Genomic DNA, 22,982 nt, shown 5'->3' with positions numbered 1-22,982 from the left:
GTGTTGAAGGGACAGCTATTAAAAAAAAAAGGTATTGCATATGCTCTGATATTACTTAACTCTACATTTTGGAACCACAGTTTTATCTTAAACCTTTTTGCTGTGGCCTATCTTATACTGTGTGTAATGCAAGTATAAAATAATGCCTTACATATTCACAGTGCTTTCTGACACAGGCTGTGACCCCGTGACACTAAAAATACACAAGTCACTATTCTCAACTGCACTAACCAAGATTTACCAAGATTTAGTTCTGTTGCTCTCTGGTTACATGCAGACCTCTGCAGTGCATTAACTAATAGAGGTTTCATAAGGCACTACTGTGCATTTACCAATGAGTAACAACTTTCTTTTATTTATTTTTCATTTAAGCTGGCTGTTATTTTATATGTAGCTACCTGACAGTGAATGACCTACAAAAAACATAGAGAATATTTGGGGTTTATTTATGAGACGCTTGCGCTGCTGGAGCATCACTTTTTTTTACGCTCCAGCGGCACAAGCCTATCAATCATACCTATAATGTGACGCAAAGCCTCCCTGAGTGGCTTTGAATGGCGTTGTAGATATGGAGAAAGGCAAAGCAGCGCAAGCTGCTGCATTGCCTTACTTTGCATCGAGGAGGTGTTCCATGGGAGTAGTGGTGGGTGTTCCCATGCAACACGCATGGATTTTGACGCTGCCCCAGATTTACAAAATCACGTAAACTGGAGCAGTGCCAAAACCTTACGCCTCCCCAGAGCAGGCATAATGAGGAGAAATGTTTTCATTTCTCCTTGTTTTTTCCTCTTTCCATGTGTGTTGCTATCTGGTGCACATATAGAAAGAGGTACAATGCCTCTCTGGATTGTTTTTGTGCCGGAAGGTGCCCCTTCCTGCACAAATACAATCCTGCCTATATTGGCGCTAGGCAACAATTGCGCACCAGCGCAGGGGGAAAGGACAGAAATGCACTGTATTTCATAAATACGATGCATTCCTGCCCTTATGTATTGGCGTGGGGCAGTGTAGCAAGAAGACTTGTGGCACTGTGCTATGCCAAATCCTCATAAATGAGTACCTTCGTTTTTAGCCACACCCTTGACCATGCCCCCACACTCACTGACCTTTGGTTTGCTAAACACTGTTTAATATTATTTCCTCACATTAAAAATGATTTGCTGTGGGAAATGGGGACGTTTATTATTGTTGTTGATGATGAGGAGTACCAGGTTCTAGAAATGTTTATCAGTAGGGGGTCCTTACACCTAAAAAAAAATTTAAGAGTGGGTCCCGGCATCAAAAAGTTTGAAGACCTCTGTTATAGACTCACATGGGGAGATTTGCCCTGGTCCGTGGGAGGTTTGCGGGCAGGGCCTTAGTGCTGGGCTCTATCTGTGCCCCAAATGTAGATCAGCCCTCCTTTCTGCATAATCTGTTACAACACCTGGCGGGTTGGAGTGACTACCCTTGGTTACTAGGAGGGGATTTCAACAGTGTGCTAGACATTGACTTAGATCGTTCCTTCCCCCCATTGCCTACGTCCCTTGTTGGGGCAGCCGCGCATGGGTTGATGACTTGGACACAACACTGGCAACTGATAGATATATGGCGGCAGCAGCATGCTGCAGACAGAATTTACTCGTTTTATTCTGCCCCGCACTCCCTATATGTGCGCCTGGATAGGATGCTCTGCACACGGAATTTGGCCTCTTCGGTCGTAGACATAGATTATCTGGGACGTACGCATTCAGATCCCAACCCGCAGATTATGCGTCTGGGTTGGGATTTTTCTCCCCCAGCTGTCCCTACCTGGAAGCTTAGGCCTGAGCTCTTAGAGGATGCCGCTTTTAGGGCATCACTGGACATTGCGATCCCTGAATTCTTTGAGCATAACAATGGTACTGCCTCTATGGGCTCACTGGAGTGGGATGCCTTTAAGGTCTTCATCCGTGATCACTGTCTGGGGACTCAGTGGAACTTACGCCGCTCGATTGAACATGACCTGGCTCGTATGGAGCGAGACTAGCTGCACCCAGAGAGGGAGGCTGCTAGTGGCCCCGCAAAGGGGGCATTTCTGTCCAAGGTCCGTGCTGAATGTTCGTCGCTACTTGAACGGCTGCGTCTTCTGAATTATGCTGCGCACTCAGCGAGAACGCATGCCTCGCCAGACAAGTCAGGCAGGCTTCTGGCCTGGCTGGTTAGACATGATTGCGATAATGGCCCGGTTATGGAGGTCCGTTCGGAGGCTGGTGGTCTGTTACATACGCCTGGGGAAATACACTGCGTTTAAGCGGCATTACCAGGCACTGTATGCCTCAAGAGCACTTTCTACTGAGCGGTCTTGTAGCGAGTTTCTCGCTGGTGTGGAACTCCCATGTTTGAAGGTGGACCAAGTGAGGGCACTGGAGGAGCCTCTTGATCTTGATGAGATACAGACCAGTATTCGTGAGTTAGCGTCTGACAAAATGCCGGGCCCGGACGGTTTATCGGCTGACTTTTACAAAGTATTTACTACAATTCTGGTGCCCAAGTTACTCCGTGTTTCTGAGGAGGCAGTTCAGAGGGGAGGCTTGGCAACATCTCAGGGAGAGGCGCTCCTGGTGTCCCTTCCCAAGCCTGGTAAGGACCCAGTGGAGTTGGGCTCATACCGGCCGCTGGCGATGCTTAATACAGACTATAAAATATTGGCCTAAGCGCTAGCAATGCATCTTGCGCCTCTCACACCGGACCTGATACACCCGGATCAGAACGGGTTTGTGCCGGCGAGAGATACGTCACACAACATCAGGCGGCTGTTCCGTGTCATGCATTAGGCGAGACGGGACTGGCCGCGGGCGGGATGTCTTGTCCTTGATTTGGAGAAGGCCTTTGATTCTCTGGAGTGGCCCTATCTATTCAGGGTCTTGCGGCGATTTGGCGTTGGACCCTTCTTTACTCGGATGATTAAGTTATTATACACTAAACCTCAGTTCCGGGTTAAGTTAGGGGGCATGGTATCAGAGTCAGTTAATGTGTGCAGAGGTACGAGGCAAGGTTGCCCCCCTTACCCCGTTGCTGTTCTCCTTTGCCATGGAGCCACTGGCAGCGGCTTTGCGCTATAAGGGGACTGGCTGGGGTATTACCCTTGGGGACGTCCTGCATGTGGCATCGCTGTATGCTGATAACCTTTTGCTGTATTTCACGGATGTTACGCGGATCCCCCCAGAGGTTGGGGCACTGCTGAAGCGATTTGCTTCGTTATCTGGCCTCAAGGTCAACTGGTCCAAATCATGCCTCTTCCCCTTTGACTCCACGCTTCCTAACCCAGAGCTTTGTCTTGCTGGGAGTACTGTCCCATGGCAGCCGCATGCATTTAGGTACCTGGGTGTAAGGAAATGCCTCCTTGGCATGGTTACCCCCTGACTTTTTGCCTTTGCTGATGCTATGTTTTGAATTGAAAGTGTGCTGAGGCCTGCTAACCAGGCCCCAGCACCAGTGTTCTTTCCCTAACCTGTACTTTTGTATCCACAATTGGCACACCCTGGCATCCAGGTAAGTCCCTTGTAACTGGTACCCCTGGTACCAAGGGCCCTGATGCCAGGGAAGGTCTCTAAGGGCTGCAGCATATCTTATGCCACCCTAGGGACCCCTCACTCAGCACAGACACACTGCTTGCCAGCTTGTGTGTGCTGGTGAGAACAAAACGAGTAAGTCGACATGGCACTCCCCTCAGGGTGCCATGCCAACCTCACACTGCCTATGCAGTATAGATAAGTCACCCCTCTAGTAGGCCTTACAGCCCTAAGGCAGGGTGCACTATACCATAGGTGAGGGCACCAGTGCATGAGCACTGTGCCCCTACAGTGTCTAAGCCAAACCTTAGACATTGTAAGTGCAGGGTAGCCATAAGAGTATATGGTCTGGGAGTCTGTCAAACACGGACTCCACAGCACCATAATGGCTACACTGAAAACTGGGAAGTTTGGTATCAAACTTCTCAGCACAATAAATGCACACTGATGCCAGTGTACATTTTATTGTGAAACACACCCCAGAGGGCACCTTAGAGGTGCCCCCTGAAACTGTATCCAACTATCTGTGTAGGCTGACTGGTTCCAGCAGCCTGCCACACTAGAGACATGTTGCTGGCCCCATGGGGAGAGTGCCTTTGTCACTCTGAGGCCAGTAACAAAGCCTGCACTGGGTGGAGATGCTAACACCTCCCCCAGGCAGGAGCTGTAACACCTGGCGGTGAGCCTCAAAGGCTCACCCCTTTGTTCCAGCACCGCAGGACACTCCAGCTAGTGGAGTTGCCCGCCCCCTCCGGCCACGGCCCCCACTTTTGGCGGCAAGGCCGGAGGAAATAATGAGAATAACAAGGAGGAGTCACTGGCCAGTCAGGACAGCCCCTAAGGTGTCCTGAGCTGAAGTGACTCTAACTTTTAGAAATCCTCCATCTTGCAGATGGAGGATTCCCCCAATAGGATTAGGGATGTGACCCCCTCCCCTTGGGAGGAGGCACAAAGAGGGTGTACCCACCCTCAGGGCTAGTAGCCATTGGCTACTAACCCCCCAGACCTAAACACGCCCTTAAATTTAGTATTTAAGGGCTTCCCTGAACCTAAGAAATTAGATTCCTGCAACTTACAAGAAGAAGAGGACTGCTGAGCTGAAAGACCCCTGCAGAGGAAGAAAAGAAGACACCAACTGCTTTGGCCCAGACCTACCGGCCTGTCTCCTGCCTTCCAAAGAAACCTGCTCCAGCGACGCTTTCCCAAGGACCAGCGACCTCTGAATCCTCAGAGGACTGCCCTGCTTCAAGAAAGACAAGAAACTCCCGAGGACAGCGGCACTGCTCCAAAAGAACTGCAACTTTGTTACAGAGGAGCAGATTTAAAGACCCCTGCAAATCCCCGCAAGAAGCGTGAGACTTGCAACACTGCACCCGGCGACCCCGACTCGACTGGTGGAGAACCAACACCTCAGGGAGGACCCTCCGGCGACTCCGAGACCGTGAGTAACCAAAGTTGTCCCCCCTGAGCCCCCACAGCGACGCCTGCAGAGGGAATCCCGAGGCTCCCCCTGACCGCGACTGCCTGAACCTAAAGTCCCGACGGCTGGAAAAGACCCTGCACCCGCAGCCCCCAGCACCTGAAGGAACGGAACTTCTGTGCAGGAGTGACCCCCAGGAGGCCCTCTCCCTTGCCCAGGTGGTGGCTACCCCGAGGAGCCCCCCCCTTGCCTGCCTGCACCGCTGAAGAGACCCCTTGGTCTCCCATTGAAACCTACAGAGAACCCGACGCTTGTTTACACACTGCACCCGGCCGCCCCCGCGCTGCTGAGGGTGTACATTTTGTGCTGACTTGTGTCCCCCCCCGGTGCCCTACAAAACCCCCCCTGGTCTGCCCTCCGAAGACGCGGGTACTTACCTGCTGGCAGACTGGAACCGGGGCACCCCCTTCTCTCCATTGAAGCCTATGTGTTTTGGGCACCTCTTTGACCTCTGCACCTGACCGGCCCTGAGCTGCTGGTGTGGTAACTTTGGGGTGGCTCTGAACCCCCAACGGTGGGACCCAAAACTGTGACCTGTAAGTGATTTACTTACCTGCTAAAAATAACAATACTTTACCTCCCCCAGGAACTGTGAAAATTGCACTGTGTCCACTTTTATAACAGCTATTTGTGTTTTATGTTAAAAGTATATATGCTACTGTAATTATTCAAAGTTCCTAAAGTACTTACCTGCAATACCTTTCAAATGAGATATTACATGTAGAATTTGAACCTGTGGTTCTTAAAATAAACTAAGAAAATATATTTTTCTATAACAAAAACCTATTGGCTGGAATTGTCTCTGAGTGTGTGTTCCTCATTTATTGCCTGTGTGTATGTACAACAAATGCTTAACACTACTCCTTTGATAAGCCTACTGCTCGACCACACTACCACAAAATAGAGCATTAGTATTATCTCTTTTTGCCACTATCTTACCTCTAAGGGGAACCCTTGGACTCTGTGCATACTATTCCTTACTTTGAAATAGTGCATACAGAGCCAACTTCCTACACTGGACATTTGTATTTATCATCGGGAGGGAGACCTAGTTGATGGAAACCTTAAGAGAGCGGTGTCCTCGATCAAGTCCCAAATGGCTTTCTGGCAGACGCTGCCATTGTCAGTGGCAGGTAGGATAGCGCTTCTAAAAATGATAAGTCTTACCGTGCCTATTATACTACTTTTCTAACCTCCCGCACTATATTCCCCCCAGATTATTTAGGAGTCTGGAATCTATGTTGAAGGAATTCATTTGGAACGGGGGACGCTGCAGAGTTGCACTGAAAAAACTGTACTTACCGCTGGATAGAGGTGGCCTGGTAGTTCCTAATTTAGAACATTACTACCTGGCCTCTCAGCTCCAATGGGTGTCCAAATGGCTGGCGGTTCTTCATCTCGTGGATACGGCGACCACGGAGGGCCCTTGGTCCCTAATGCAGGTGTCCCACTTGTTTGACCCACTCGCACGCGTGGCACTGCCGGAACAATTATTCCGCAAGGTGGCATGCAGCTGTTATCGTAGGTCCCTGTTCCTCTCTGGGAGGTTGGTCCCGTTTGCTCCAGCCTTGGCGTTGTTGGGTACTCCACGTGGCTCTAAAATTACGACGGGCTCCGAGTTGCATGCGTGGCATGCGGTGGAGTTGTATACACTAGGGGACCTCTATGAGGATAGTAAGCTAATTCCGTTTCCTACGCTGGTTTAGGAGTTGGGGCTACCTGCAGGGCAGTTTCTGTTATATAACTCGTTGGTGAGGTCTTTAACGTCCGGGTGGGGCGATGTGTCAGTGGCCCCTCCCACGCACTTGCTGATAGAGTATATACAGGTGATGGGGCAGGGGCGACACCTGATTAGATGGTTCACCGATGCGCTGCGTATGCACGCAGCCTTAGAATGCGATGTGCTGCGTGCGGCCTGGGACAGGGATGCGACCACCTCAATCACAGATGCGCAGTGGAAATCATCCCTCTCTGACCACACTAATATAACCCGCAACTCTAGATTTCGTTTGATTAAATTTTACATCATTCACAGGTCCTACCTCACTCCAGCCCGAGTGAACAGATATTTTGCTCGTCAAGATGCAGCCTGCCCCCGCTGTTCTTGTATAGATGCAGACATGATACACATGTTATGGTCCTGCCCATCCTTGTGCTGCTTCTGGAGGGCAGTAGTAGGCCGCCTATCGGAATGCACGTCGCGACCAGTTCCATTCACCTGGGAGGCATGTGTGCTGGGCCTTATTCCTAGGGGCGAGCGACATAGAGCTGCAGCGCGTTTCACGGACCTGGGCCTGATAACGGCTAGACGGCTGATAACTCGTTGGTGGAAATCGGCCGACCCACCAGCTGAACAGGCCTGGAAATATTCATTTGAGGTGTGGGCAGGTGCAGAGGGAGTGGCGTTGAAAAGAGAGGACGCTCTGGGGCTGCGCAAATATCCGTTGTCGGATAACTGGGAAGAGATGTTGTCATGCCTGCTGAGTATGGGTCGGGGTCCTGATGCAGAGGAACCAGTTTAACTGCTGTGGTGGATGTGCACCCGCTTACAAAGCGGGAATGTGTAGAGGGAGGTGTCGATGTCTGGATGATTGATCCGGTACCTATTTTGGAGTTGGAGCTAGACGTTACTAAGGCGACATGTATCTGCAACCCGCATGTAGTCCCATCCTCCACCGATGCAATTGGATGATGCAGGGAGGTTCCCGTACCGACTTGTTATTAGTGATCAGCAAAAAAACAAAAATAACAAAACGTATGTATGACCGAGCTGATCCTCAGGAATGTTTTTGCAGAGGTACGGAATTATCTGCTATCCTTCTAATGACTTGCCATCTCCAAGCCTCTAGCATATGAACCCAATCTCTGTGATTTACACATCCGTTATTTATGTGTTGTGTGAGTTTGGACATACTATGGCTCAGTATGGTAACTGGAGGTCTAGTTATAACCTGATTCAACACCTCCCTTCTTCGGATGTGCATATTCAAGTGAATTGTAATTGCACAAAGTTGTTATCCGACAGATGTTGAAAGTCAAATGTTATAATATGCTGAAAAATATTATTAAACAGATTTGTGAAAAAATGAAGGTGATGGGGTAGTTGCCTCATATCTCAGGAGGTGGGGAATACCGGTATTCCCTTACCTAGATGATTGGCTTCTCAAAGCCAAGGCTCCAGAGTTGGTGGTGCATCACTTGCAGTTGATAACTCAGTTTTTGTACAACCTGGGCTTTTCCATAAACGTGCCCAAGTCTCACCTGAAGCCCTCTTAGCGCACCCTGTTTATAGGGGGCAGTACTACCCTCCTTCGAGGATTCAAGACATTTAGGCTATGATTCCAATATGTAAGAGTGGAGCGATGGTTCCAGTCCTGAAAGTCTTACACTTGCTCAGTCTGATAGCCTCCTGCGTTCTGTTGGTCACTCATGCATGCTGGCAGGAGGGCCCTCACGGAGTGCCTCTGCAGTCAGTGGTGTCAACACAACGGAGATCTCAGAGAGTTGGTCAAAATCTCCATAGGCACTGAAGCAGATCTTCGATGGTGGAGTGTGGACGGCAGTCTGTCTCAAGGGAAACAGTTTTGTTCTGCACCTCCTTTGGCCACAGTAATCGCGCATGTCTCCGCTCTAGGGAGGGGAGCACATCTGAGGGGTCTGGAGATCAAAAGACTTTTGTATACAGAGGAATCATTTCACATCAACCTGTTAGAATTGCGGGCGATACCCCTGGCTCTTAGGGCCTTCCTCCTTTCTGTTTGCAGTCAGTCAGGGCAGGTGACAGACAATACCACCACAATGTGGTTCTTCAACAAACAGGGAGGTGTAGGGTTGTATCTTCTCTGCAGAGAGGCTCTGCAACTCTGGTCCTAGGCTCAGAACCACCGGATCTCCATCATAGCAAATCACTTGGCCATAGTTCTTAACGTACATGCGGACATTCTCAGCTGGCATTTTTCAGCTGATCATGAGTGGCGTCTCCATCCGGAGGTGGTTCTTCACATCTTTAAGTTATGGGGGAACCTTCAGATAGACCTGTGTGGCACTCATGAAAACGGGCACTGCCTGTCACTCTGCAGCCTTCAGTAACCTATGCAGGGTGCATTGGGGGACGTATTTCAATTAGGCTGGGGCTCACTGCTGCTTTATGCGTTTTCCTCCCATAACCTTGATTCCTCGAGTTCCGAGGAAGATCTGCCAAGGCCAGGCCCAAGTCATAATAATAGCCCTGGATTGGCAGTAAAAGGGTGTGGTACACAGACCTTCTTCACTTATCACCCTGCCCTCCGCTTCATCTCCCTCACAGGGAAGACCTTCTCTTGCAGTTGCAGGTTCTACACCCCACCTTCAGTGTCTGCCCCACATGCCTGTAGATTGAACGGGGCAAGCTGAGTTCTTTTTCCCTCCCCTCTGATGTGGTGGATGCTATTTTATCGGCAGGCGACACTTCACCAAGTTAGTTCATGCTGGCCAATGGGCTAAGTGAAGTGGTGTGAAGAGAATTCAATTGACCCTAAACCCACTTGTCTGATATTTTACGTTTTGTGCTTTCCCTGGTGCAACAAGTTTGTGCAGTTGCGACAGTTAAGGGATATTTGTCAGCCCTTTCGGCAATTCTTTGTTTACCAGATCAACCCTGTTCAAGTCCCCTATACTGTTAAGGGTTATGAAGAGAGTTACTAACAAATTCCCTCCCTCTCTGTGTATTATGTCTCAATGAGGTCTCAATTAGGGATTCACTTACCTTATGGGTACACCGTGTGAACCCTTACGTAGTTGTCCTTTAAGGTAACTTACGTTCAGATGTATTTTTCTAGTTGCTATAACGTCAGCTAGACAGGTATGTGAATTGCAGACATTAAGTGTGAAACCCCCTTTTATGATTTTTGTATGCAGAAAAGTTGGTATTGATAACCAGGGCTCCTTTTCACGTGGGCCAGTCTATCACTCTTCCTACTTTTTAATCCTCCTCCAGATCCATCTAAAGAGGAGGAAAGGCTTCACTGCTTAGACCCTAAGAGGGCTGTGAGCTTTTATGTGGACAGAACTTGTGATCTCTGGGCGGATGATTGTCAGTTTGTTGGCTATGTGGGCAAGATGAATGGAAAAACAGTGCATAAGAGGACTTTGTCCAAATAAATCATCCTGTGCATAAAGATCCGCTATGCCATGGCTAATAAAGAACCACCTGAAGGTATTAGAGCCCATTCTACTAGAGGTAAGTCCTCTACTTCTGCTTTGGTTAGAGGTGCCCCTGTCCCTGTAATTGACATTTGTAAAGTGTTAACTTGGCCTCCCTCCACACTTTTGCAAAGCACTATTGCTTAGATTCTGAATTGAGGACAGACTGTCACATGTTGGTTCTACCCGTTCACATCGAGGGCATGAAAAAAGTGGGTGGAAACTGACGTCCGCACGTTGAGGGCATTTCATGGCTCTGATGACGTCACGCGGAGTCGCTTCCGGAGCCGTGGCATTGTGAAGACCTCGATGTGGGAGAGCTGTGAAGAAAAGTTTCTGTGGAATGCTGGCACATTGCAGATATTCACAGTTGAGGAATCCACAGGTATATACTGTATTCACCAGAAAAAGCGTTACCCATGGTAAGTAACATGTTTGTTTTGAACATATTTGATCACTCCTAAAATCACAGCCATCAACAATTAGGAGCAACTACATAAAATATATTATGCTTTAAATATTTTCAGAGTTCCTAAAATTACAGTATCAACAAAACAGTGGCAATTCAATCTAATATCTAGTGCTTCAGCCACATTTGCATCCTTTGTAACTCAAAAACTCTTACAATTATCAATGGATAATCTCCAGTTAAAATTAATTTGGTAGTAAACTCTTGATTAACGGATTACAAGCCTTAAAACAGGTTAGTAAAGTGCACTATTCAGTAAGTAGCAGGGACTTTTCTTGACCTGGAATTGGAACAACAAGCCTAAAACAGATTAGAAAAGTGCACTATGGAATAAGCATTAAGGACTATTTTTGGCTATTCTACACCTGGTACTGGGAAAGAACGGGAGTTTTCCAACTTTATTCAGAAACAGAGCTAATGTGCATCATCTTATAGTCTCCCCTGAGAAAAGTTCGAAATCCTAGCTGAGAGCTGTGCATTAACCCCACTCAAGCATGTTATCACTATTTTGCATTGCATTAAGCCTAGGTGGCAACATACGGGTTTGAGAAAGTAACACCTAAAGCTCTTTATCGGAAGCTGGTTCTCTATATAGTGTACTAAAATGAGGTTCACTGTCCAGAGAGTCCAAGTACTAAGATAATTGGACAGAGCTTATTTTAACAAATTCAAGGTGCTCTGTTTGGGATGGTGTGGTTGAGCAGCCCTAGGCTTGTCAGAAGGGAGTGTTGAGCATTTGTTGCACTCAGTCAATAAATGACGCACAATCAAATAAGGAAAGCCAACACCAGATTTAGAAAAATAACACATGTTTATATTAATTTAGACACCAAGATCTACAAGATCAGGTAAGTAGTTTTCGAGTTAGCGAGTTAGTAGCAGCTGTCAAATCTGAGGCACAAGCCTCAAAGGTGGTAATGTTATCATATGGGAGAAACATTCACTGCATAGGTATACTTGCGAATGGGTGTAGAAGGCTTCCTTTTGGGTTAAGGTGTTTACGTCCAAGGGTCCAATAAACAATCAGCAGTTCGGGTCATAAGGTCCTGAGGAGTCCGGGTGCAGAAGTGCTGGTCGCGTTGGTAGGCTTGAGAGCTATCTGGTTAAGTTGTCAAAGTTTAAAGGGACATGTCAAACAGAGTCTGCAAAGGAGTACTTGGGGACAAGTCCAGCAGAACCCAATGGTGGAGTAGGCCAAGGGGACCCCATCAAATTAGATTACCTTGTTTTAAGGAACGAGCACTGGCACTTTGGACCTGGTTAGTATGAACTTATTGCACCTACAGTTGAAAAACCTTTGTGCTATTGGCCAAAAGTGTAGGTGACCATGTCAAAAGAGGTTCTTTCCTACACCCTTTAGGCTAGTGCATAGACACACAGCATGCAATAAAGATTCATGTTTATAGTCACAGTCTACAATTGTGAGAGACAGACCCTTTCATGCTTCCATATTTGTAAACTTTTAAAGGGGTTAATCCACATCTCAGTCTAATATGTTCTGTTTTATGAGCTAAGCTCAAAGGGCTGGATAGATAACAGGCCTTCCCCAGGTCTTTATAAAAAGCTATCCACAGATCAGTGTGTGCCATCAATGCTAACTCCTGCTGATCTTCCTCGCCAGATTTATTTTAGCGTTTCTGGCAAGGATTTTGTCACACAATTCCAGCAGCAAACTTTGGTCAATAACATTTTGGGGGCCCAAGAATTCTATTGAGTCCTTCATGTAGACCTCCAATTGGAGAAATTTGTCATGAACGCTTGCCCTTATCGGTTCCTTAAGAGGTCCGGTAGAAGCCGCCTTTAACTTGAGATAATATCCCAATAATATCCCAAGGACTTTGATTAAGATGTAAGAATTGCTCCAACGCCTTCCTGACCAGTACAAATAAAGAGGATCATAATTCGTAGGGGAGGGGAGAGTCATAACAAATGCAACAATTCAATGTGCCTTATATGCAGCAGATACCAGCACAATAGATCAACACCAGCATTATCATTAATCCTGATGCTTGGCTGTAGGTATCGGGTTTTAAGCCTGATGTCCAGTAATTCCTGCTCAACCTGCCTTTTGATGGGGAACACCTATTTGGCCCACAAGTAGAGGAAATGCTGGAAACAAATCTAAAAGGACACAGACAAGGCTAAAGCCATGGGTGCCCTTCAAACATAACATCATATAGGTTCCTTTCGAGGGGCCAATACAGAGGGGCATCTAGAAATACCACCTCCACGGACAAAGCTGCCTCCCAAAATCCACAAAGCTCATACCAATCGCAGTACACTTGGGGGGCTTACTACAAAACACAATACAGAGGTAACGGAGATTGAGGCCATGGATCCGCTTCCAAGGGGACCACTCCCACTAAACAGTGACTCTGTCCCCCTTCCAGCCGCTCCCCCACCCTTGCACTTAACACCAGTCAGGGGACGGCTACAGGACTACCACGCTGATTGGGTGCAGATGACATCAGATTAGTGGGTCCCCTCAATAATAAAGGATGGATATTGTCTTAAACTCACATCTCCCCCCTCCCAATATTTCCCCACAAGCAATGTCAAGGGAACCCCGAACACTTCTACAAGAGGAAATTTAAGCTCTGCTTCAGAAGGGGGCCATACAGCCAGTCCCACAGCAACACCAGGTGCACGGGGTGTACTCACTATATTCCCTCATCCTAAAGAAAGGTGCCACCTTAATGCCCTATCCTAGACATCAGGCTGATCACCAAGCATATTCTGTGAGAGCACTTCCACATGGTAATGCTCCAAGAAGTCCTATCACTGTTGCTGCAGGGAGTCTTTGTGACAGCCAGAGACCTCAACAATGCCTATTTTCCCATCCCCATACACCGTGCCCATCGGCGCTAACTCTGTTGTCCAGTAAGTGGCCAACATTATCAGTTCAAAGTATTGCTATTTGGAGTGACTAATGTACCAAAAGTATTCGCAAAATGTCTTGCTGTAGTAGCAGCTGATCTCAGAAGAGGGAGGGGCACACACGTGTTCCCATACCAAGACAATTGGTTGATCAAAAGTCCAAGCAAACAGCAGTGTCTGCAGGACACTCAAAGTAATCAATCTTCTACACAATGCTACAAAATCCCACCCCCAACCTTTACAAGCACAGCCGTTCCTTGGTGCAACCCTAGACTTTATCACAGCAAAAGCTTATCCTAGTCCTGCAAGAGTAGAAACGTTACAACTTGCATTACCTCTTTGTGTTGATGTCTTAGCTAAACAACAAGCTATAGTGGGTCAAGCTGTATTACGAACACTTTTTCAAACATCTATGTCAGCCATTGGCCAGCTACCGATTCGGGGAGCACTGCTTTACATTCAATGCTAAGCATATGTATCTACTGCCAGCACAATCTACGAATGGAATATGTTGCTTACCCTGTAAGCATCTATTCATAGCGTGTAGTGCCATAGATTCGTGTGCATCCTCCCTGGAAGCTAATGGCGGACGTACAATCTACTGTACTTAAACACTTATCTATATCAAACCATAACCTGCATTTTCATCTCTACTATCTCTCTACTTATCCTATCCTAAGCCCACCCAATGAGCCAAAAAACAATGTAACAAAGGAGCCGATGACCATGCCAATGCAGACTATAGGAATCACTATGCCTTGTTGCTCGAAAGAATTCTTTGAAGAAAAACAAGTTGCAAACGTCTGAGCCCAACCCTAGATAGCAGGAATATGCTAAGTATATGAATCTACGGCACTGCTGCTATTAATAGATGCTTACAGAGTAAGTAATAGATTTTTTTCTGCAATCACTTTGTGAGAGTACATGTTTTCCAGCTCTCTCACTTATGTGTTTCTCCCCCAAATACCTGGCTCTGCTCACTCTGTATTACTCTCTTCCAACACTTGCTCTGTCTTCTGTGTATGCTTTTGTTCCTGTTGATAGAGCTCTTTATGCCTTTTAAAATAAATTTATTACCACCCTTTAACTTCTCACACTCTCTCTCTTCCTGTGACTTCCCCATCCGCTCCTCTGTTGCTCCCCAAGTGCTCTCAGCAACCATTGTATTTTTTTAAGGGCTCTACAGCTTCCCTTTGGTGTTGTCCCACTCCACTTTCTAAAATGTTTTTTTTTTTTTTTCCAGAAGTGGAATTTTTATTTATTTATTTCAAGTGGTGTCTGCCATCTTGGATTGATAAAACAAAATGGCACCAGTGATATTCAGTAGGCACGCACGTGTTGTGATGCATGCATATACATCATCATATGACCACGCCTAATGAATTATGCAAGTGCCAATAGTGTCCTGTGATCTCATGTGAGCATCATGTCATCAAATGTTTATTGCCAATGCTATATCAGATGAGCAAAGAGAATTTAGCTTTTTGCCAATGCTGTACATCACTTGCAAATGCTGTACATAGTTTGCTTTACTTTGTCAATCTTTGTATGTTTCTTCCTCAAATCACCACCCACCTTCACTGTAGTGCTCACCTATAAATTATTTTCTTTTAGGCTTTGGGATGCCATGGGGCTGGAGCTGCAGCCTGATATCTGCTCACTGGTAATCAGGGATGTGATTTATCATGAGGAAGCAGTTCGGCAGGCCGGTGCAGAGGCACTCTCAAGTGCGGTGTCTCAGTATCGAGACCAGTCATCAAACGTCATGAAAAAACTGATGGAGATCTACGAGGAAAAACTATATGTGAGTGTTTGATGAACATGGTATGAGGATGGGTTATGATGTACCAATCAAAGCATATATATGTCACACATAACCAGAGGTAAAAGATGACTTGTATGCAGCCTTTGAGATTATAGGCATATGACGACTTTGTCAGCACAAACCGTGCAGTGGTGCTTGTGTCTTTTCCTTGTGAGTCACCTTTGTGTTACTGGTTCCTTCATAATGAGATTTCTGCTGGATAGTTGCTACCACAAGTTCCTCGCCTTTAGAATAGTCTAATGCTCCATAATGGATCCAGAGATCTTTAAAGGAATACCTCCCACCCATCAGTAGGTGGCGGCGTCTCATTCTACGATGGACTCGCAGCGCCCCATAAGTGATGGAGCAAAGCTACTTACAGTTGCCACACCTGCACACAGATGTTGATTTATTTCCGAGACCTTTGATGGGGATCGGAGCTGGGCTCCCAACGTCTGACAATTCCAAATCCAAGATCTGTCTCCTGATAATTCTAAATATATCTGCCTCCTGACAGTTCCAAATCCATGAGATAGTGTGCCAGGGAAGAAACAGTTCATCTACAACCTTGCACCGCTCTCTCACGCCCTCTGGACTAATACATCACTGTGACTGCAAGAAGCAGATGTCAGTTGCGTACCCCCCCATGATGTGCATCTCTGGTGTTTGGTCTCAGGCAACGACAAAATTGTGTGATATGTGTGATCTGATGCACCCGAAGGCTCTCAGAGAGCAGGAAGCACAGTTGTATCAAAGCACAAGAAAAGGTCATATTCCAAGCACCAGTTGGGGCCGTACCTATAGCAGAGCCCAGCCTTGCTGAGTCATCCTGTAAGTCTATGGCAATTCACAAATGCAAAAAAGGCAAAAAAGAGGGATTCGGTCCCTTCTCTTGCTACTCAATGTGAGGCGAGAACCTGTGCATTCAATATTACCGGTTCTCTACCTAGCACGGACTGACACCTTGCCTGGCTCAGACTTTAACGCAATCCAAGGGCTACCAAATGCTCCCCAGACTGTAGGAAACGGGCTCTCTATGTAGTGCACTAAAATGAAGTACACTGTGCAGAAAGTCTAGTGGATCCCCAGTTGGTATTGCAGAGGCAAAAGTAGATATGACTAATGCTCTATTTGTGGTAGTGTGGGCAAGCAGTTAGGCTTATCAGAGAGTAGTGCTAAGCATTTGTTGTACTCACAGAAGCAGTAAATGAGGCACACACTCAAAGAATAAATCCAAGACCGATTTAGAAAAATAACAATTCTTTTTATATATGTTTCAATCCCGAGGACTTCGTAGTCCAGTAAGTAGACTTTTAAGCCTAAATACTTTGTAGTTTCAGAAATAGACACTTGGTGCAATTTTCAGAGTTCTCTCAGTGTTTTCCTGTAGAGGAAAAACAATGCTCAGCCAACAAGGGTTAACAACGGCGGATGAAGCCAATCTCAGGGTGTTAAGGTAAGTACTGGGCACTGATCAGATCCACACCAATAGGTCACACCAGGCGCCACTGGTGCGGCCGGGTGAAAGGTGCAGTAAGGCGTTGCGTGCCCAATGGTTTCTTATGGGAGTTTGGTCCTCGTGAAGACAGGCTGCAGACTCTTGCTGTGAAGCCAGTCAGGGACAACAAATGGGAAGGTTGTAGACTTGGGGTGCTTGGGGCGCAGGTGCACCTTTGGTCCTCTTCCCCTGTGCCCATGGGCGCCGGGTGCCTGGGTGTCCTTAGGGATTGGTATTCTCATCCGGGAGCACTCTCGGTCAGGGGGCCCTACATTTTGAGGCTGCAGGCATTGTCAGGAAGTCCAGCAAGGGTAGACCCATGTAGGACTCGAGCTCTTAGAAGCCGGGGGACATCATAGGCACCAGTGACCCACCTCAGATGGGTTACGGGCGACAGGTGCAGTGCTTGCTGGAAGTGGCGAGTTTCCTCTCTCCACACACCTGTGGGAGAGGGGGGCCTGCATGCAGAGACTGCAGGCAACAGGGGAGAGTCCAAGATGGGCGAGACCACACTGGACTCTGTCTCTGGGCAGCTGGGGACCTGCGTTGGCACTGTCGGTTGGCTTCATCTTGGGACATGGATATCGGGTGCAGTGGTCACTTCTGGTGTCGGCTTTTTGGGTTTTCAGCAGCTGCAAAGTGTTTTTTTGAGAATTTCTTGTTGCAGAGCAAGTCAACTGCCCACGGGAGACTTGAGTTTTTATTGAAGGCTGGAAGAGTTGGCTTTTTGTGCAGGATCCTTCGGGGTCAGCAGACAGGCCAGAGGGGCTGGGTCCAGGTCAGCTGCTGCTTCTTCTTGTCTGCGGGTGCAACTCTTCTTTGTTTGGATCTTTTTAGGTTGTCGAAATCTGAGTTCTAGGGTTCAGGGGTGCCACCTAAATACTCAATTTAGGAGCAGTACAAGGAGTGCCAGGTAGTAGCCAATGGGCTGACCACCTTTAAGGTGACCACACCCTTCTTATAATCACTTCTGCTGGGAAGTGGGCCCTAGTGGCCTAATTCTTTCCAAGCAGGGTGGAGGAATTTGAGAAGTAGTGTCCACTTCAGCTCATCCACCTTAGGTGATAGACTTCCATGAAGTGGGCACGCCTCTGTATTTTATTAATGTTCCCACCTGTGCTGCCACAAAAAGGTGGGTCAGGTCAGGGAGGGTAGTCATCTCTGCCATCTGGAGAGACCTGGGTCGCATTACAAAGGCGGCAAGGCCTTTGAAGCTCCCCGCCCTTGAATGTCCATCCTGTCTGGGAGAAGTCACACCTCTGCCTAGAGCAGGCTTTTGTCTCAGGACCTCGAGAGCGCTGGCTCTCACCTTGGGGGGGGGGGGGGGCCTGAAACGCGTCTGTGGTGGCTGAACAGGTCAGGACCAGTCAGTCAACACACTAGTATTTGGTTGTGTAGGAAGTTGGCTCTGTATGTGCTATTTCAAAGTAAGGAATAGCATGCACAGAGTCCAAGGGTTCCCCTTAGAGGTAAAATAGTGGTAAAAATAGATAATACTAATGCTCTATTTTGTGATAGTGTGGTCGAGCAGTAGGCTTATCCAAGGAGTAGTGTTAAGCATTTGTTGTACATACACATAGACAATAAATGAGGTACACACACTCGGAGACAAATCCAGCCAATAGGTTTTGTTATAGAAAAATATATTTTCTTAGTTTATTTTAAGAACCACAGGTTCAAATTTAACATGTAATATCTTGTTTGAAAGGTATTGCAGGTAAGTACATTAGGAACTTTGAATCATTTCAATTGCATGTATACTTTTCAAGTTATTCACAAATAGCTATTTCAAAAGTAGACACAGTGCAATTTTCACAGTTCCTGGGGGAGGTAAGTTTTTGTTAGTTTTACCAGGTAAGTAAGACACTTACAGGGTTCAGTTCTTGGTCCAAGGTAGCCCACCGTTGGGGGTTCAGAGCAACCCCAAAGTTACCACACCAGCAGCTCAGGGCCGGTCAGGTGCAGAGTTCAAAGTGGTGCCCAAAACGCATAGGCTTCAATGGAGAGAAGGGGGTGCCCCGGTTCCGGTCTGCTTGCAGGTAAGTACCCGCGTCTTCGGAGGGCAGATGTAAGGAAATGCCTCCTTGGCATGGTTGCCCCCTGACTTTTTGCCTTTGCTGATGCTATGTTTACAATTGAAAGTGTGCTGAGGCCTGCTAACCAGGCCCCAGCACCAGTGTTCTTTCCCTAACCTGTACTTTTGTATCCACAATTGGCAGACCCTGGCATCCAGATAAGTCCCTTGTAACTGGTACTTCTAGTACCAAGGGCCCTGATGCCAAGGAAGGTCTCTAAGGGCTGCAGCATGTCTTATGCCACCCTGGAGACCTCTCACTCAGCACAGACACACTGCTTGCCAGCTTGTGTGTGCTAGTGAGGACAAAACGAGTAAGTCGACATGGCACTCCCCTCAGGGTGCCATGCCAGCCTCTCACTGCCTATGCAGTATAGGTAAGACACCCCTCTAGCAGGCCTTACAGCCCTAAGGCAGGGTGCACTATACCATAGGTGAGGGTACCAATGCATGAGCATGGTACCTGTAAAGAAATGGCTCCCTGTTGCAGTTACCCCCCACTTTTTGCCTGATACTGATGCTGACTTGACTGAGAAGAGTGCTGGGACCCTGCTAACCAGGCCCCAGCACCAGTGTTCCTTCACCTAAAATGTACCATTGTATCCACAATTGGCACACCCTGGCATTCAGATAAGTCCCTTGTAACTGGTACTTCTAGTACCAAGGGCCCTGATGCCAAGGAAGGTCTCTAAGGGCTGCCGCATGTCTTATGCCACCCTAGAGACCCCTCACTCAGCACAGACACACTGCTTACAAGCCTGTGTGTGCTAGTGAGAACAAAATGAGTAAGTCGACATGGCACTCCCCTCAGGGTGCCATGCCAGCCTCTCACTGCCTATGCAGTATAGGTAAGACACCCCTCTAGCAGGCCTTACAGCCCTAAGGCAGGGTGCACTATACCATAGGTGAGGGTACCAGTGCATGAGCATGGTACCCCTACAGTGTCTAAACAAAACCTTAGACATTGTAAGTGCAGGGTAGCCATAAGAGTATATGGTCTGGGAGTCTGTCAAACACGAACTCCACAGCACCATAATGGCTACACTGAAAACTGGGAAGTTTGGTATCAAACTTCTCAGCACAATAAATGCACACTGATGCCAGTGTACATTTTATTGTAAAATACACCCCAGAGGGCACCTTAGAGGTGCCCCCTGAAACTTAACCGACTATCTGTGTAGGCTGACTAGTTCTAGCAGCCTGCCACAAACCGAGACATGTTGCTGGCCCCATGGGGAGAGTGCCTTTGTCACTCTGAGGCCAGTAACAAAGCCTGCACTGGGTGGAGATGCTAACACCTCCCCCAGGCAGGAATTGTCACACCTGGCGGTGAGCCTCAAAGGCTCACCTCCTTTGTGCCAACCCAGCAGGACACTCCAGCTAGTGGAGTTGCCCGCCCCCTCCGGCCAGGCCCCACTTTTGGCGGCAAGGCCGGAGAAAATAATGAGAAAAACAAGGAGGAGTCACTGGCCAGTCAGGACAGCCCCTAAGGTGTCCTGAGCTGAAGTGACTCTAACTTTTAGAAATCCTCCATCTTGCAGATGGAGGATTCCCCCAATAGGGTTAGGATTGTGACCCCCTCCCCTTGGGAGGAGGCACAAAGAGGGTGTACCCACCCTCAGGGCTAGTAGCCATTGGCTACTAACCCCCCAGACCTAAACACGCCCTTAAATTTAGTATTTAAGGGCTACCCTGAACCCTAGAAAATTAGATTCCTGCAACTACAAGAAGGACTGCCCAGCTGAAAACCCCTGCAGCGGAAGACCAGAAGACGACAACTGCCTTGGCTCCAGAAACTCACCGGCCTGTCTCCTGCCTTCCAAAGATCCTGCTCCAGCGACGCCTTCCAAAGGGACCAGCGACCTCGACATCCTCTGAGGACTGCCCCTGCTTCGAAAAGACAAGAAACTCCCGAGGACAGCGGACCTGCTCCAAGAAAGGCTGCGACTCTGTTTCCAGCAGCTTTAAAGAACCCTGCAAGCTCCCCGCAAGAAGCGTGAGACTTGCAACACTGCACCCGGCGACCCCGACTCGGCTGGTGGAGATCCGACACCTCAGGCGGGACCCCAGGACTACTCTGATACTGTGAGTACCAAAACCTGTCCCCCCTGAGCCCCCACAGCGCCGCCTGCAGAGGGAATCCCGAGGCTTCCCCTGACCGCGACTCTTTGAACCTAAAGTCCCGACGCCTGGGAGAGACCCTGCACCCGCAGCCCCCAGGACCTGAAGGACCGGACTTTCACTGGAGAAGTGACCCCCAGGAGTCCCTCTCCCTTGCCCAAGTGGAGGTTTCCCCGAGGAATCCCCCCCTTGCCTGCCTGCAGCGCTGAAGAGATCCCGAGATCTCTCATAGACTAACATTGCGAACCCGACGCTTGTTTCTACACTGCACCCGGCCGCCCCCGCGCCGCTGAGGGTGAAATTTCTGTGTGGACTTGTGTCCCCCCCGGTGCCCTACAAAACCCCCCTGGTCTGCCCTCCGAAGACGCGGGTACTTACCTGCAAGCAGACCGGAACCGGGGCACCCCCTTCTCTCCATTCTAGCCTATGTGTTTTGGGCACCACTTTGAACTCTGCACCTGACCGGCCCTGAGCTGCTGGTGTGGTGACTTTGGGGTTGCTCTGAACCCCCAACGGTGGGCTACCTTGGACCAAGAACTAAGCCCTGTAAGTGTCTTACTTACCTGGTTAACCTAACAAATACTTACCTCCCATAGGAACTGTGAAAATTGCACTAAGTGTCCACTTTTAAAACAGCTATTTGTGAATAACTTGAAAAGTATACATGCAATTTTGATGATTTGAAGTTCCTAAAGTACTTACCTGCAATACCTTTCGATTGAGATATTACATATAGAATTTGAACCTGTGGTTCTTAAAATAAACTAAGAAAAGATATTTTTCTATACAAAAACCTATTGGCTGGATTTGTCTCTGAGTGTGTGTACCTCATTTATTGTCTATGTGTATGTACAACAAATGCTTAACACTACTCCTTGGATAAGCCTACTGCTCGACCACACTACCACAAAATAGAGCATTAGTATTATCTCTTTTTGCCACTATCTTACCTCTAAGGGGAACCCTTGGACTCTGTGCATGCTATTCCTTACTTTGAAATAGCACATACAGAGCCAACTTCCTACATTGGTGGATCAGCGGTGGGGTACAAGACTTTGCATTTGCTGGACTACTCAGCCAATACCTGATCACACGACAAATTCCAAAATTGTCATTAGAAATTCATTTTTGCAATTTGAAATTTTTCTAAATTCTTAAAAGTCCTGCTAGGGCCTTGTGTGTTAAGTCCCTGTTTAGCATTGTCTTTTAGAGTTAAAAGTTTGTTAAAAGTTTGAAATTAGATTCTAGAAACAGTTTTAGATTCTTTAAAAAGTATTCCAACTCTTAGCAGAATAATGTCTGATACAGAGATGCAGGTGGTGGAACTCGACACCACACCTTACCTCCATCTTAAGATGAGGGAGCTAAGGTCTCTCTGTAATATCAAAAAAATAACCATTGGCTCCAGACCTACCAAAATTCAGCTCCAGGAGCTGTTGGCAGAGTTTGAAAAAGCCAACCCCTCTGATGATGACATCACAGAGGAAGAAATTAGTGACTTGGAGGCCAATGTCCCTCCTCCAGTCCTAAATAGGGAGAACAGGACCCCTCAAGTCCTGTCTCCAACTGTGTTAGTCAGAAATAGTAAGTCCCTCACAGGAGGGTCCCACATTTCTGAAATCACTGAGGATGCTCTCAGTGAGGATGACCCCCTGTTAGCCAGGATGGTCAAAAGATTGGCTTTGGAAAAGCAGCTCCTAGCCATAGAAAGGGAAAGAAAAGAGATGGGCCTAGGTCCCATCAATGGTGGCAGCAACTTAAATAGGGTCAGAGATTCTCCTGACATCCTAAAAATCCCCAAAGGGATTGTAACAAAATATGAAGATGGTGATGACATCACCAAATGGTTCACAGCTTTTGAGAGGGCTTGTGTAACCAGAAAAGTGAACAGATCTCACTGGGGTGCTCTCCTTTGGGAAAAGTTCACTGGAAAGTGTAGGGATAG

The 22,982-nt window shown here is 47.7% G+C and overlaps 1 protein-coding gene across 2 annotated transcripts in view; it reads left to right on the top strand.

Moving 5' to 3' along the window:
- Window positions 1-22,982, top strand: part of GCN1 (GCN1 activator of EIF2AK4) — a 1,158,386-nt gene that overhangs the window by 667,682 nt on the left and 467,722 nt on the right. For both annotated transcript variants that reach the window (XM_069215038.1, XM_069215039.1), the window contains exon 30: window positions 15,155-15,344. In XM_069215038.1, coding sequence (XP_069071139.1) covers window positions 15,155-15,344 — 190 coding nt within the window. The remainder of the gene's footprint in view (window positions 1-15,154; window positions 15,345-22,982) is intronic.

This window comes from Pleurodeles waltl, chromosome 11 (genome assembly GCF_031143425.1).
Source record: "Pleurodeles waltl isolate 20211129_DDA chromosome 11, aPleWal1.hap1.20221129, whole genome shotgun sequence".
Classification (NCBI taxonomy): Eukaryota; Metazoa; Chordata; class Amphibia; order Caudata; family Salamandridae; genus Pleurodeles; species Pleurodeles waltl.
Note: the sequence above shows the minus strand (reverse complement) of the source record. Positions and strands in the feature narration are given on the sequence as shown.